Below are 16,694 nucleotides of genomic sequence, written 5' to 3'. Positions count from 1 at the left end.
TTGGCACCTCCCTCCGATTGGATCCTGAACTTCCTAACTCTCAGACCACAATCAGTAAGGATAGGCAACAACACCTCCTCCACAATCATCCTCAACACCAGTGCCCCACAAAGATGTGTTCTCAGCCCCCTACTATACTCCATACATGCCTATGACTGCGTGGCTAAAATTCCTCTCAATTTTCAGATTTGCTGGCGACACCAACATAGTAGGTTGGATCTCAAACAATGAAAGACAGAGTACAGGAATGAAATAGAAAATCTGGTGAACTGATGCAGCAACAATAACCTCTCCCCCAATATTAACAAAACAAAGGACAGTCATCAGGAAACATAAAGGAGAACATGCCCCTATCTACATCAACACAGATGAAGTAGAAAGGATCGAGAGCTTCAAGTTTTTAGGCATCCAGATCACAAATAACATATCCTGGTGCCTGCCCCCCCACCCCTCCCCATGCTGAAACTATAGTTAAGAAAGCCCAGCAACGCCTTGGCTTTCTCAGAAAACTAAGGAAATTTGGCATGTCAGTTATAGCTCTCACCAACTTTTACAGATGCATCATGGAAAGCATTCTTTCTGGTTGTATCACAGCTTGGTATGGCTCCTGCTCTGCCCAAGACTACAAGGAACTCCAAAAGGTCGTGAATGTAGCCCAATCCATCAATCAAACAGCTTCCCATCCACTGACTCTGTCTATACTACCTACTGCCTCAGCAAAGCAGCCAGCATAATTAAGGACCCCACGCATCCCGGACATTCTCTCTTCCACCTTTTTCCATCAAGATACAAAAGTCTGAAGTCATGTGCCAACCAACTCAAGAACCATTTCTTTCCTGCTGCTGTCAGACTTCTGAATGGACTTACCTTGCATTAAGTTGATCTTTCTCTACATCCTAGCTATAACTGTAACGCTACATTCTGTACTCTTTCGTTTTCTTCTCTATGAACAGTATGCTTTGTTTGTGTAGCACGCAAGAAACAATACTTTTCACTGTATGTTAATACATGTGACAATAGTAAGGCAAATCAAAATGTTGGTTAGGATGATAGCAGAAGCATTGAGACTGGCCTCATCACTCCTGTGTTAGCAAGGGGAAAATGAGCAAGGTCTGCCATATTGATCAATATCTATGATTAGAAGCACACACACGTTGAAACAAGGACGTTGATGGGCTCCACGTTGTTTCCATTAGTCAAATAAACCGGCAGAATGGCACCATTGTCAAGGTATCAAGCGATTGCAGAGATCTGTGGAATCATATCCCAGAGACAGACCAAGGCAGTAAACTCTCAGGGCTGAACAGGAAAGTGATAAAGAACAAAACCTACAAGATTAGCAGCCATAGATTTTTAACTGGGAACACACAGAATCCCATGGATTCATCATTTGAGTTTTTTGGTACTGATTGATATAGTGGCACATAACTGCACCAAAGGAATCACTTCCTGCAGAAGTAGAATACTCTATCGGAAGCTGAAACAGTCTGTGGGACATTCATTTAATCAGATTCCTGGGATTGTGTTAATACCAGCAGGAAAGCTTTGTTGAATGCGTGTGGGTCAGTTTACACGTGGGGGCCCCTGGGTGTGGGTCAGTTTACACGTGGGGGCCCCTGGGTGTGGGTCAGTTTACACGTGGGGGCCCCTGGGTGTGGGTCAGTTTACACGTGGGGGCCCCTGGGTGTGGGTCAGTTTACACGTGGGGGCCCCTGGGTGTGGGTCAGTTTACACGTGGGGGCCCCTGGGTGTGGGTCAGTTTACACGTGGGGGCCCCTGGGTGTGGGTCAGTTTACACGTGGGGGCCCCTGGGTGTGGGTCAGTTTACACGTGGGGGCCCCTGGGTGTGGGTCAGTTTACACGTGGGGGCCCCTGGGTGTGGGTCAGTTTACATGTGGGGGCCCCTGGGTGTGGGTCAGTTTACACGTGGGGGCCCCTGGGTGTGGGTCAGTTTACACGTGGGGGCCCCTGGGTGTGGGTCAGTATGTTCGGGAGCACCTAGGAGTGGGTGATATAGAGCTCTCTGGGAGTGGGACAATATATTACAAGGATGGCTAACATTGTGTCAATTTATGCAGAGGTTTGTGGGAGTGTGTTAGTATAAACAGGGGACCCTGGGAGTGAGTCAGTAACATAGAAGGATTGGTCCATACATGCCGCAATCACTGGGAGTGGGTCAGTGTACATGGGGGTCCCGAGAAGTGGGTCAGTATACACAAGGTCCCCAGGGAGTGTATCGATTTAAACGGTGGGTCACTTTGTACAGATGGGGCGGGTGGGCTGACTATGAGAGTGGGTCAGTATTTATGAATCCTCTCAATGCAGAAATATTTGGAAACCATGATGATCTGTCAGGAAGTCAGCAATTCTATCTCGGTTTAGATGGTGTCAAGTGTTGAGCAAGAGAATGGAAATGGATGGGATTGACAACTTCAGTCATTGTCAGTGTCTGAAACAATTGCAATTGCAGAGCATTAATCACCACAGGCAAGAGTGAACATCATGCAGAGTTCTGAACTTGGAATCTTAACTAGAAAAAATACATTGCACTCCTCAGGACGATGACAAGAACACCAATATCAGGGGGAACAGTAATTTTATACTGTAAGAGAAGAGGATGCTGATTGGTTGGCAAGTGGACTCTTGTTGTGTCTGACAGTTAACTTCCAAGCACTGTTGGGAAATTTAAGATATGCAGCTTGTCTCGGATTGGTCAAGACATTGCCCTGAGGAATGAAGCAATGAATGGCTGTCTTGTTTAGCTGAAGCAGGCGCAATATGTATGCATATTCTTTCTGTCTGCACCACAGCGGCTACAGACCTCCCATGTTCATCCAGCATTTTCTGTTTTTTTGCTGTTTGAGAGATCTGTGCTAAATTGTCTGTCACATTTCTGACATTGCCACAGTGGCTATAGTCCAAAAATACATAATTGGCTGTAATGCACTTTGCCATATCCTGATGTTACAAAAGGTGTAATATAAATGCCTATGGTGGCACTGAGTACATATTTCATTCATTAATGCTGGCAGATTTGATTAATGGTTACTAATTGTAGACTTTGCTTAGGAAAAAAAGGGTCTGGTTTTCAGTGGAACAGGGAACAGAAGGACAAAAGAAAAGCTCATGACATAGATTAACATTATCATGGATGGAGGATTGATTGGCTAACTGGAAGTGAAGAGTAGGGATAAATGGATCTTTTTCAGGTTGGCAAGTTGTAACAAGTGGAATGCCACAGGATCAGTGCTGGGACCGCAACTGTTTACAATTTATATTAATGACTTGGATGAACTGCATGGTTGCTAAATTTGTTGATGACACAATAGATAGGAAAATAAATTGTGACGAGGATATAAAGAGCTTAGGATAGGTTAAGTGACTAGGCAAAAAAACAGGCAGATGGAGTATAATGCAGAAAAGCCCATCCACTTTGGTAGAAAGAATGAAAAAGCAGCATTTTATTTAAATGAAGGGAGATTGCAAAACTCTGCAGTATAGAGGGATCTTAGTGTCCTTGTACATGAATCACAAAAAGTTAACAAGCAGATACAGCAACTGAATAGGAATGCAAATGGATGCTGTGGGGTGGGGGGTGGGGTGGGTGGAGTGATGACAGGAGGACCATGGGGCTGAGGGGTGTGCAGGACTTTAGAATGCGCAATGAAGGACATGCCCCTGTCTACATCAATGGGGACAAAGTAATGTTCGAGAGCTTCAATTTTTGGGTGTCTGGATCACCAACAACCTGTCCTGGCCCCCCTATGACTACACTGTAGTTAACAAAGCCCACCATGCCCTTATTTTCTCAGGAGGTTAAAGAAATATGAAATATCTGCTACAACACATCAATTTTTACAGATGCACCCTAGAAAGCAGTCTTTCTGGTTGTATCACAGCTTGGTATGGCTCTTGCTCTCCAAAACCAGAAGAAACAACAAAGGGTCTTATAGACCGGTTAGTCTGACTTCGGTCATTAGCAAGATTTTAGAGTCCATTAATAAAATTAGATTGCGGGGTACTTGAAAGTGCATAATGAAATAGGACTGAATCAGCACGGCTTCGTCAAGGGGAGGTTGTTTGACATATCTCCACAGTTCATTGAGGAGCTAACAAGGAAGTTAGATAAAGGAGAAGCAGTGGACGTGATTTATTTAGATTTCCAGGTCTTTGACAGGGTGCCGCATAGGATAGAGGATTGGCTGACTGGCAGAAGGCACAGTGGGGATAAAGGGGTCTTTCTCAGGGTGGCATTCCGGTGACTTGTGATGTGCCTCAGGGGCCAGTGCTGGGACCACAACTTTTCACAATATACATTAACAATTTGGAAAAAGGAGCTGAAAGAACAGTTGCTAAGTTTGATACAAAGATATGTAGAGGGACAGGTAATATTGAGGAAGCAGGGGCTGCAGAAGGACTTGGACAGGCTAGGAGAGTGGGCAAAGAAGTGGCAGATGGAATACAATGTGGAAAAGTGTGAGATTATGCGCTTTGGAAGGGAGGAATGGAGGCATACACTACTTTCTAAATTGGAAAATGCTTAGGAAATCTGAAACTCAAAGGGACTTAGGAATCATTGTTCAAGATTCTCGGTTAACGTGTAGGTTCAGTCAGCAGTTAGGAAAGCAAATGCATTGTGAGCATTCATGTCGAGAGGGCTAGAATACAAGAGCATGGATGTACTTCTGAGGCTGTATAAGGCTCTAGTCAGACGTCCTTTGGAGTACTGAGAGCAGTTTTGGGCCCCATATCTAAGGAAGAATGTGCTGGCCTTGGAAAGGGTCCAGAGGAGGTTCACAGGAATGATCCCTGGAATAAAGAGCTTGTCGTATGAGGAACCGTTGAGGACTCTGGGTCTGTACTCATTGAAGTTTAGAAGAATGAGCGGGCATCTTATCGAAACTTACAGGATACTACGGTACCTTGATAGAGTGGACGTGGAGAGGATATTTCCACTAGTAGGAAAAACTAGAACACAAAGGGGCACAATCTCAGACTAAAGAGACGATCCCTTAAAACAGCGAAGAGGAGGAATTTCTTCAGCAAGAGAGTGGTGAATCTGTGGAACCCTTTGCCGCAGAAGGTTTTGGAGGCAGATCATTAAGTGTCTTTAAGACAGAGATAGATGGGTTCATGATGAAGGGGATCAGTGGTTATGGGGAAAAGGCATGGCAATAGGGATGAGAAAAATTTCAGCCATGATTAAATGGCAGAGCAGATACGATGGGCCGAGTGGCCCAATTCCGCTCCTAAGTCTTATGGAGCGTAAATGAAGCCGAGTCCATCTCGCAAACCAGCCTCTCATCCATTGACTTTATCTACACTTCCCGCTGCCTTGGAAATGCAGCCAGCATAATCAAGGACCCCACTCACCCTAGGCATTCTCTCTTCCACGTTCTTCTATCGGGAGAAAGATACAAAGGTCTGAGGATACATACTAACAAACAAGAACAACTTCTTCCCTGCTACCATCAGACTTTTGAATGGATCTACCTTGTATTAAGTTAATCTTTCTCTACACCCTAACTATGACTGTAATACTATATTCTGCAGTCTCCATTCCTTTTCTACGTACAGTATGGTTGTCTGTAAAGCACGCAAGAAACAATACTTTTCACAGAATATATTTATTATCACGTGACAATAATAAATCAAATCAGGGAGGGAGGGGGAGAGAGGGAGGGGGAGAGAGCGCGGGGGGGGGGGGGGAGGGAGGGGGAGAGAGCGCGGGGGGGGGGGAGGGAGGGGGAGAGAGCGTGGGGGGGGGGAGGGAGGGGGAGAGAGCGCGGGGGGGGAGGGAGGGGGAGAGAGCGCGGGGGGGGGGGAGGGAGGGGGAGAGAGCGCGGGGGGGGGGAGGGAGGGGGAGAGAGCGCGGGGGGGGGGAGGGAGGGGGAGAGAGCGCGGGGGGGGGGAGGGAGGGGGAGAGAGCGCGGGGGGGGGGAGGGAGGGGGAGAGAGCGCGGGGGGGGGGGAGGGAGGGGGAGAGAGCGCGGGGGGGGGGAGGGAGGGGGAGAGAGCGCGGGGGGGGGGAGGGAGGGGGAGAGAGCGCGGGGGGGGGGGAGGGAGGGGGAGAGAGCGCGGGGGGGGGGGAGAGAGCGCGGGGGGGGGGGGAGAGAGCGCGGGGGGGGGGGGGAGAGAGCGCGGGGGGGGGGGGAAGAGAGCGCGGGGGGGGGGGGGAAGAGAGCGCGGGGGGGGGGGGAGAGAGCGCGGGGGGGGAGAGCCGTGGGGGGGGGGGGGGGAGAGCCGTGGGGGGGGGGGGGGAGAGCGGGGTGGAAGGGGTTGGGTGCTGGAGGACAGTGAAGGGGGTGGGGATGGATACAGCTGGACGATGGGGAGAAATTATCGGTGGAAAAGGGGGAACAGGAAGACACCGTGACGGCTGTATTGGGATTTGTTCCACGTCGGCCGCACTGACCGCGCCCCTCAGTTAACCCGCCTCCGCCGTTAGCCCCACCCCGGCACCCCGATCTGTTCGTGCCGCCCACAGCACTAACCCCACCTCCGCCCTGGAGACTTTCTGCTATTGCGGCCTAGCTTTAAAGAAATCCCTGGCTTCATCCTCACCATTGAGCCATCCTGCTCCTCCCAGTCCGCCGCGTTCCCGAAATATTCCTCGTTCATCCCTTTCCTCCGGAATCCACCGCTGCCTCCAGCAGACACACCGCTCGGACCGCTGCTCTCCCCTAGGCCGCTCATAGACTTCGATGCAAACAGCCGCTGGCAGCCAATGTGTCCCCAGCCTGCAGCTGACCTCCAGCCAAGGCGCCATCTGCAGCAGTGGAGGAGTGTGCACAGTCACTGCCACTGTAAGATGGCTCATCAGAGTGGTTATTCATTCAACAGCAACAAGTTATATTTGTATTTTGCTTTTAACAGCATAAAATGTCCCAAGATCTTTCACTAGACGGGGAACGGTGGCACAGTGCCGAACAGCGCCAGGAACCTGGATTCAATTCCCGGCATAGGTTACTGGCTGTGCGGAGTTTGCATATTCTCCCCGTGTCTGCATGGGTTTCCTTCCACAGATGTGCCAGTTAGGTGCATTGGGATTCTGTGACCTGAGGATTGTAAAGCAGTTGTTCACATATGGACCTCATTCGGCTGATGTCTCAATTTTTTCATAGAAACCTTACAGTGCAGGAGGCCATCCAGCCCATTTAGTCTGCACTGACAACAATCCCACCAAGGCCTTATTTCTGTAATACCACATATTTACCTGCAAACCTACACACCCTGGGACACTGAGAGGCAATTGACATCACTGTGCCACCCTGCTCTCTGTCAAAGAATATGAAGTAGAGAACCCACAGTGCAGAAGAAGGCCATTTGGCCCATCAAGTCCGCTCTGACTCTCTGATAGAATATCTGAGTAAGAAGTCTCACAACAACAAGTTAGAGTCCAACAGGTTTATTTGGTAGCATAAGCCACTAGCTTTCAGAGTGCTACCCCTTCATCAGGTGAGCGGGAGTTTGAGAACATAGAACATTACAGCGCAGTACAGGCCCTTCAGCCCTCGATGTTGCAGCGACCTGTGAAACCAATCTAAAGCCTATCTAACCTACATATTCCAATATCATCCATAGATTATCCAATGACTATTTAAATGCCGTTAATGTTGGGGAGAGTGCTGTTAACAATTGCTCCATTGCTTAGAACTCTACATAAGAACTGGGTCCATCACTAAAATATCTGAACTGTGTTGATTTATCTGTCATTATCAGACATGAAGGAAGAATTATACATTCAAAAACTTTTATTTTGGTGTCACAGAAGGTGAACAAACACGTTTTCCTGAAAATCCTACAGTAACAACTGTTCAAATACATAAAAAGCTTAATCGCACCTTGCAACAAACATCAGAAAGAAGCTTAACACTTTTACAGTTAAATATTAAAACTGGTATAATTTAATAATTTAGATTTAAGTTAATCACGGCTGATGTGAGCCAGTGTAAGGTTGCACAGGAACTTATCCAGTAAACAGAGTTCCAGCATGCCTATGCTCAAGGTTTTCCAATTCCCTACTTAAACTCTCCACACCCCCCTCCCTTTAAAACCACTTCTTTGACGAAGATTTCAATTGCCTGTCTTAATGCCTCTCCAACTTTGGCTGGGTTTGACAAATCACTTCTGCAAAGCCCCTTGGGACATCTTACTGTATCAAGGGGACGACATAAATGTAGGGGAGGGACAAGGAATCAAAGACGGTAAAAGATGCTGCAAGAGAGATGATGAGAGGGGCTCAGAAAAAGGAGCAGTCACTGTGGTGTTTTGATCCTCACCCACCCAATTTTGGCTCTGAGGAGCTGAACTAAGAGCTGTGTGCAACTATCTGCACCCAGACAGCAGAGGGGCACTCTCTCAGACACAAACACTTGCATTCACAAACACAACGGGGGCATACGTGCATGCACATGCACAGCTAGACATGCACATTTTTAAGTTTGTTTACTAGTGTCACAAGTAGGCTTACATTAATATTGCAATGAAATTACTGTGACAATCCCCTAGTCGCCACATTCTGGCACATGTTTGGGTCTTCTGTTCACAAACGGGGCATATAAAGACACAAACTCAATTTACAAAATAATGGTTGGAATGCAAGTCTTTACAGATAATCAAGTCTTAAAAATACAGACAATATGAGTGGAGAGAGGGGTAAGCACAGTTTAAAGAGATGTGTATTGTCTCCAGCTAGGACAGTTAATGAGATTTTGCAAGCCCAGGCAAGTCGTGGGGGTTACAAATAGTGTGATATGAGCTCAAGATCCCGGTTGAGGCCGTCTTCATGTGCGGAACTTGGCTATCAGTCTCTACTCAGCGACTCTGCGCTGTCATGTATTGTGAAGGCCGTCTTAGAAAACGCTTATCCAAAGATCAGAGGCCGAATGCCCGTGACCACTGAAGTGTTCCCCAACAGGAAGAGAAGACTCTTGGCTGGTGATTCTTGAGCGGTGTTCATTCATCCGTTGTCGTAGTCTCTGCATGGTCTCCCCAATGTACCATGCATCGGAACATCCTTTCCTGCAGCGTATCAGGTAGACAACGTTGGCCAAGTTGCAAGTGTATGCACCATGTACCTGGTGGATGGTATTCTCACATGGGATGATGGCATCCGTGTTGATTATCCAGCACGTCTTGCAGAGGTTGCTGTGGCAGGGTTGTGTGGTGTCGTAATTGTGGTGTTCTCCTGAATGCTGGGTAGTCTGCTGCGGACAGTGGTCTGTCTGAGGTTGTGCAGTTGTTTGAAGACAAGAAATAGGGGTATGGGGATGGCCTTGGCGAGATGTTCGTCTTCATTGATGACATGTTGAAGACTCCAGAAAAGATGTCATAGCTTCTTTACTCCGAAAACGAAAGGTACTGGACAACGAAGGGTACTCTTTCCGGGACACAGGAGACAGAATACCCATTGTCGTCCAGTAGTTCGGGTACGCTGAGGGAGAATTTAACATGGCCAATACATCTATCAGTATGTACAGTGTTTTTGATCTCTCTGACCTCCCCTCAGTTGTGCTGTATTTAAACTCTAACCTCTAAGACTTTGCCGGGAATTATAGACCGGTGAGTCTTACTTCTGTTGTGGGCAAGGTCTTAGAAAAAATTATTAGGGATAGGATTTATAGTTATTTGGAGTGTAATGAATTGATTAGAAATAGTCAGCATGGTTTTGTAGCGGGTAGGTCGTGCCTTACTAACCTTATTGAGTTTTTTGAGAAGGTGACCAAAGAGGTGGATGGGGGTAAGGCAGTTGACGTGGTATACATGGATTTTAGTAAGGCGTTCGATAAGGTTCACCATGGTAGGCTTCTGCAGAAAATGCAGATGTATGGGATTGTGGGTAATCTAGGAAGTTGGATCAGGAATTGGCTATCAGATAGGAGACAGAGGGTGGTGGTGGATGGTAAATATTCATCATGGAGTGCAGTTACGAGTGGTGTGCCTCAGGGATCTGTTTTGGGGCCACTGTTGTTTGTAATTTTTATTAATGATCTGGATGAGGGTATAGTTGGGTGGATTAGTAAATTTGCTGATGACACCAAAGTTGGAGGTGTGGTAGATTGTGAGGAAGGGTGTCATAGTCTGCAGGGAGACTTAGATAGGTTGCAGAGCTGGGCCGAGAGGTGGCGGATGGAATTTAATGCGGAGAAGTGTGAGGTAATTCACTTTGGTAGGAGCAACAGATGTGTCGAGTATAGGGCTAACGGGAGGACTTTGAATAGTGTGGATGAACAGAGGGATCTAGGTGTGTGTGTACATAGATCCCTGAAAGTTGGGAATCAAGTAGATAAGGTTGTCAAGAAGGCGTACGGTGTCTTGGCGTTTATTGGTAGGGGGATTGAATTCAGGAGTCGCAGTGTAATGTTGCAACTGTACACTACTCTAGTGCGGCCGCACTTGGAGTACTGTGTGCAGTTCTGGTCCCCGCATTACAAGAAGGATGTGGAGGCGTTGGAGAGGGTGCAGAGGAGGTTTACTAGGATGTTGCCTGGTATGGTGGGGAGGTCCTATGAGGAGAGACTGAGGGATCTAGGGTTGTTTTCGTTGGGAAGAAGGCGGCTAAGAGGGGATCTTATTGAAACATATAAGATGATTAGAGGTTTAGATAGGGTGGATAGTGATAGCCTTTTTCCTCGGATGGAGAAAGCTAGCACGAGGGGGCATGACTTTAAATTAAGGGGGGGTAGCTACAGGACGGATGTCAGGGGTAGGTTCTTTACCCAGCGGGTGGTGAGGGATTGGAATGCCCTGCCTGCTGCAGTTGTAGATGCGTCTAGTTTGGGGGCGTTTAAGAGATCTCTGGATAGGTTTATGGACGAAAAGGGATTGGTATAGGCTAGTGGGTCATTGTTTTTGTAACTGGTCGGCGCAACATCGTGGGCCGAAGGGCCTGTTCTGCGCTGTAATGTTCTATGTTCTATGTTCTATTAACCTCTCCCCCCTTTTATTGTATTTGAACTCTCTGACCACTCCCATATGCGCTGTGTTCAAACTATGTGATCTCTTGTCTCTCACACTGTATTTGTACTCTTGACCTCTCCACGGTTAAGCTGTATTTGTATTCCCTGACCTCTGCCCTCTAGCATCATATCTGAATTCTTTGACACCTTCTGCTCTCACACTGTTTTCAACTCTCTGATGTCTCCCCCAGCACTTTTTTGAACTCCAATCTCTCTCCTCTCATAATGTGTTTGAAATCTCTGACCTCTGCCCTCACGCACTGAATCATAGAAACCCTACAGTGCAGAAACAGGCCATTCAGCCCATCGAGTCTGCACCAACCACAATCCCACCCAGGCCCTACCCCCCACCGTATCGCGACATATTTATCAGTTAATCCCTCTAACCTACACATCTCAGAACACTAAGGGGCAATTTTAGCATGGCCAATCAACCTAACCCGCACATCTTTGGACTGTGGGAGGAAACCGGAGCACCCGGAGGAAACCCATGCAGACATGACGAGAATGTGCGAACTCCACATAGACAGTAACCCAAACCGGGAATCGAACCCAGGTCCCTGGCACTGTGAAGCAGCAGTGCTAACCACTGTGCTACTGTGCCGCCACTGTATTTGAACTCTGACCTCTCCCTTCTCACATTGTATTTGAACTCTCTGACCTTTCCTTGGTTAAGCTGTATTTGTACTCCCTGACCTCTGCCCTCTAGTGCTGTATTTGACCTCTCCTCGGTTGAGCTGTATTTGAACTCTCTACCACACTGTATTTGAACTCTCTGACCTCTCCTAAATGCGCTGTATTTGAACTTTGTGATCTCTCATCTCACACTTATTTGAACTCTCTGACTGCTCCTCAGTTGAGCTGTATTTTTACTTCCTGACCTCTGCCCTCCAGCACTGCATTTGAACTCTTTGACATCTGACAATTCCCCCTTTGCATTTTTTTGAACTCTGAACTCTCCACTCTCATACTGTATTTGAACTCTCTGACTTCTCCCCTCGTGCTGGATTTGAACTCTCTGACTTCTCCCCTCGTGCTGGATTTGAACTCTCTGACCTCTCCCCTCGTGCTGGATTTGAACTCTCTGACCTCTCCCCTTGTGCTGGATTTGAACTCTCTGACCTCTCCCCTTGTGCTGGATTTGAACTCTCTGACCTCTCCCCTCGTGCTGGATTTGAACTCTCTGACCTCTCCCCTCGTGCTGGATTTGAACTCTGTGACCTCTCCCCTCTGGCACTGTGTTTGAACCGTCTGACCTCCCTTCTCTAGTGTTGTATGAACTCTCTGACCTCTCCCCTCCCGCACTATATTTGAACTCTATGACCTCTCCCCTCTCGTGCTGTATTTGAACTATCTGACCTCTTCCCTCTTGTATTTGAATCCTCTGACCTCACTCCTCTAGCGCTGTGTCTGAACCCTCTGACCTCACTCCTCCAGTGCTGTGTCTGAGCCCTCTGACCTCACTCCTCCAGCGCTGTGTCTGAGCCCTCTGACCTCACTCCTCTAGCGCTGTGTCTGAACCCTCTGACCTCACTCCTCTAGCGCTGTGTCTGAACCCTCTGACCTCACTCCTCTAGCGCTGTGTCTGAACCCTCTGACCTCACTCCTCTAGCGCTGTGTCTGAGCCCTCTGACCTCACTCCTCTAGCGCTGTGTCTGAACCCTCTGACCTCACTCCTCCAGCGCTGTGTCTGAGCCCTCTGACCTCACTCCTCTAGCGCTGTGTCTGAACCCTCTGACCTCACTCCTCCAGCGCTGTGTCTGAGCCCTCTGACCTCACTCCTCTAGCGCTGTGTCTGAACCCTCTGACCTCACTCCTCTAGCGCTGTGTCTGAACCCTCTGACCTCACTCCTCCAGCGCTGTGTCTGAGCCCTCTGACCTCACTCCTCTAGCGCTGTGTCTGAACCCTCTGACCTCACTCCTCCAGCGCTGTGTCTGAGCCCTCTGACCTCACTCCTCCAGCGCTGTGTCTGAACCCTCTGACCTCACTCCTCCAGCGCTGTGTCTGAACTCTTTGAGCTCACCCTTCTAGCACTGTATGAACTCTCTAACCTTTCTGCTCTTGCGCTGTATTTGAACTCTCTGACCTCTCCTCTCCTGCATTGTATTTGAACTGTATGATCCCTTGCTCTGTTCTTAAACTCTATGATCTCCTTCCTCACACCTTGGTTTTAATTTAAAAAGTTGTGTATTTTGGGAATAACAAAAGAGCCATATTAGGTTCCATACTGAGCCATATTTGACTCGCGAACTAGATTGCTGACCCCTGGCTTAGATCCTCGACAGCTGAAGTCATGGCCACTAATTGCGGAGTGATTAAAGTGGAAAATGATTTGAATTGTGGCTGGTTTAGACATACCATTGTGTCTAATTCACAAGATTGAGTTCAACTTCTATTTTGGGCCTTGAGTGCAAAAGTAAGGATAACACTCCAGTGCAGTACTGAGAAAATGCTGCAGTGGTGGAAGTGCTGTGTTTTGGATGATATATTAAACTGAGGCTCCATTTGTCTGCTTGAGTGGGGCAGGGATGTAAAAACATCCCATGTCACTATTTTGTAGAAGAGCAGGGGAGTTGTCTCCAGTTTCCTGGCCATTATTTACCCCTCAATTAACATCACAGAAATAAATTATCTGGTCATTACTACATTGGTGTTCGTGGGAGCTCGCTGTTCGAAATTGCCTGCACATTTCCTATATAACAGTAGTCAAGAACACTTCAATAGCTGCAGAATGATTTGAGACATCCTGTGGTTGTAAAAACAGTAAGAGTAGTTACAGTTGCTGTGTCTGTGCTGGCTCTCTGAGAGAGTAATTTATCTTGTGCTACTCGCCTGCCTTTTCCCCATAGCCTTGCAAATATTTTATTTTAAGATAATGATTCAACTCCCTTTTGAAAACCTCAAATGACTCTGCTTCCACCACACTCTCAGGCAGTGCATTACACATCTTAATCACTTGTATGAGAAACATTTTGCTCAAGTACCCTTTGTATACTTCCTATACGTAGATGATACATTTGCTATATCTGCAGCTGTATGTAAGAATTTCTGCACAGGTTGTGCTCAAATTCACCTTTGAAATGGAGCAGTCAAAGAACTCCCTTTTCTTGACATGCTGATTCAGAAATCTGTCAGGGGAGCTTCTCTACTACAGTCTACCACAAGCCTACCTATCTTCATATACATGCTGGAATTACAACAGTTCTACATGCTATAAGATTGGTCTTTTCAGCAACCTTGTAAATAGAACCTGCATTTACGCACCATACAAGATTAATACTGAAATAGGGGCATATCAAAGACACCCTTTGGAATAATGATGACCCCAATCAGTTAATTTCACACTGTGTATCCCAAAACTCATGCACTGGTCGAAGACCCCCACGTTCGGTCCAGTCCACCTCAGATTATTTTGGAAGGGTAAGATAGCTCAAAAATGTTTTTTCACTCACATGAAGCTAGCTGTTTTACGTGGTTATAGAAGCATGAGTGGTGTTCACCACTAACAGGATGCTGCTATCACACCAAATAGATAGTCAGCCTATCACGTGATACCTGAATTTCAGTGCTGGGAGATGTCTAGCATGTGGCCCATACGTCCCAAAGAATGGCGGATCGTATCAAACAGCATGTCCCTTTGGCTGTTTGCCAATGACAAGGTACAGACCTTACACCAGCCCATGCTTACAAACTAAAAACACAGGGTCCAATATTGAATGTGATTCTGTGATTGAACACTTACTCTGAACAATCCCAATTGTGCCAAGAATTATGCTCAGTAAGAAATCTCACAACACCAGGTTAAAGTCCAACAGGTTTATTTGGTAGCACAAGCCACAAGCTTTCAGAGCACTGCTCCTTTATCACGTGAATGGGATTTCAGTTCACAAACAGGGCAAAAAAGGACACAAACTCAACCTACAAAATAATGGTAGGAATGCGAGTCTTTACAGCTAATCAAGTTTTAAAAGTACAGACAATGTCAGTGAAGAAAGGGTTAAGCACAGATTAAAGAGATGTGTATTGTCTCCAGTCAGGCCAGTTAGTGAGATTTTGCAAGCCCAGGCAAATCGTGGGGGTTACAGATAGTGCAACATGAACCCAAGATCCCTGTTAAGGCCGTCTTCATGTGCGGAACTTGGCTATCAGTCTCTGCTCAGCAACTCTGCGTTATCGTGTATCGTGAAGGCCACCTTGGAGAAGGCTTACCCGCAGATTAGACGCCGAATGCCCGTGAAGTGTTCTCCAACGGGAAGAGAACACTCTTGCCTCGTGATTGTTGAGCAGTGTTCATTCATCCATTATTGTAGCATCTGCATGGTCTCCCCAATGTACCATGCCTCGGGACATCCTTTCCTGCAGCATATCGGGTAGACAACGTGGGCCGAGTTGCAAGTATATGTACCGTGTACCTGGAGGATGGTGTTCTCATGTGAGATGATGCCATCCATATTGGTGATCCAGCACGTCTTGCAGAGGTTGCTGTGGCAGAGTTGTGTGGTGCCATGGTCACTGTTCTCCTGAAAGCTGGGTAGTTTATTGCGGACAATGTTCTTTTGAGGTTGTGCAGTTATTTGAAGGCAAGAAGTTGGGGTGTGGAAATGGCCTTGGCAAGATGTTCGTCTTCATCAGTAACATGTTGAAGGCTCTGAAGAAGATGTCATAACTTGCCCGCTCAGGGGAAGTACTGGACAACAAAGGGTACTCTGTCGTGTTCCGTGTTGGTCTTCTGAGGCAGTCGGTGTGGTTTTTCGTTGTAGTGCGTCAGAACTGTCGATCGATGAATCGAACGCCATATCCTGTTCTTATGAGGACATCTTTCAGCGTCAGTAGGTGTCTGTTGTGATCCTCCTCATCTGAGCAGATCCGATGTATATGGACTGCTTGTCCGTAGGGGATGGCTTCTTTAATGTGTTGAGGGTGGAAGCTGGAGAAGTGGAGCACCGTGAGGTTATCCATGGGCTTGTGGTACAGTGAAGTGCTGAGGTGACCGTCCTTGATGGAGATGCACGTGTCCAAGAATGTAACCGATTCTGGAGCGTAGTCCATGGTGAGTCTGATGGTGGGATGGAACTTGTTGATGTCATCATATAGTTGTTTCAGTGATTGTTCACCATGAGTCCAAAGGAAGAAAATGTCATCGATGTATCTAGTGTATAGCACTGGTTGAAAGTCCTGTGCAGTGAAGAGGTCTTGTTTGAACCAATGCATGAAGATGTTGGCGTATTGAGGTGCGATGAGGAGGATCGCAACAGACACCTCCAGATGTTGAAAGATGCCCTCAGAAGAACAGGATATGGTGTTCAACTCATCGATCGACAGTTCCGACGCACCGCAATAAAAAACTGCACCGACCTCCTCAGAAGACAAACACAGGACATGACAGAAAGAGTACCCTTCATCGTCCAGTACTTCCCCGGAACGGAGAAGCTACGACATCTTCTCCGGAGCGTTCAACATGTTATTGATGAAGACGAACATCTTGCCAAGGCAATTCTTGCCTTCAAACAACTGCACAATCTCAAACAGACCATTGTCTGCCACAAACTATCAAGTCTTCAGGAGAACAGTGACCACGACACCATACAACCCTGCCACAGCAACCTTTGCAAGACTTGCCGGATCACTGACACAGATGCCATCATCTCAAGTGAGAACACCATCCACCAGGTACATGGTACATACACTTGCAACTCGGCCAACATTGTCTATCTGAAACACCGCAGGAAAGGA

The 16,694-nt window shown here is 47.3% G+C and overlaps 1 protein-coding gene across 1 annotated transcript in view; it reads right to left on the bottom strand.

Annotated features, from left to right (window-relative positions):
- nelfcd (negative elongation factor complex member C/D) overlaps positions 1–6,744 on the bottom strand; it is a 97,715-nt gene extending 90,971 nt beyond the window's left edge. The window contains exon 1 of the mRNA XM_080205086.1: positions 6,564–6,744. Within this exon, the coding sequence (XP_080061212.1) occupies positions 6,564–6,695 (132 nt within the window). The 5' untranslated portion in view covers positions 6,696–6,744. The remainder of the gene's footprint in view (positions 1–6,563) is intronic.
- Between the last annotated feature and the right edge of the window lie 9,950 nt (positions 6,745–16,694).

This window comes from Carcharhinus amblyrhynchos, chromosome 16 (assembly GCF_965287045.1).
Source record: "Carcharhinus amblyrhynchos chromosome 16, sCarAmb.v2.hapA, whole genome shotgun sequence".
Lineage (NCBI taxonomy): Eukaryota > Metazoa > Chordata > Chondrichthyes > Carcharhiniformes > Carcharhinidae > Carcharhinus > Carcharhinus amblyrhynchos.
This window is presented reverse-complemented; position numbering and strand designations above follow the sequence as displayed.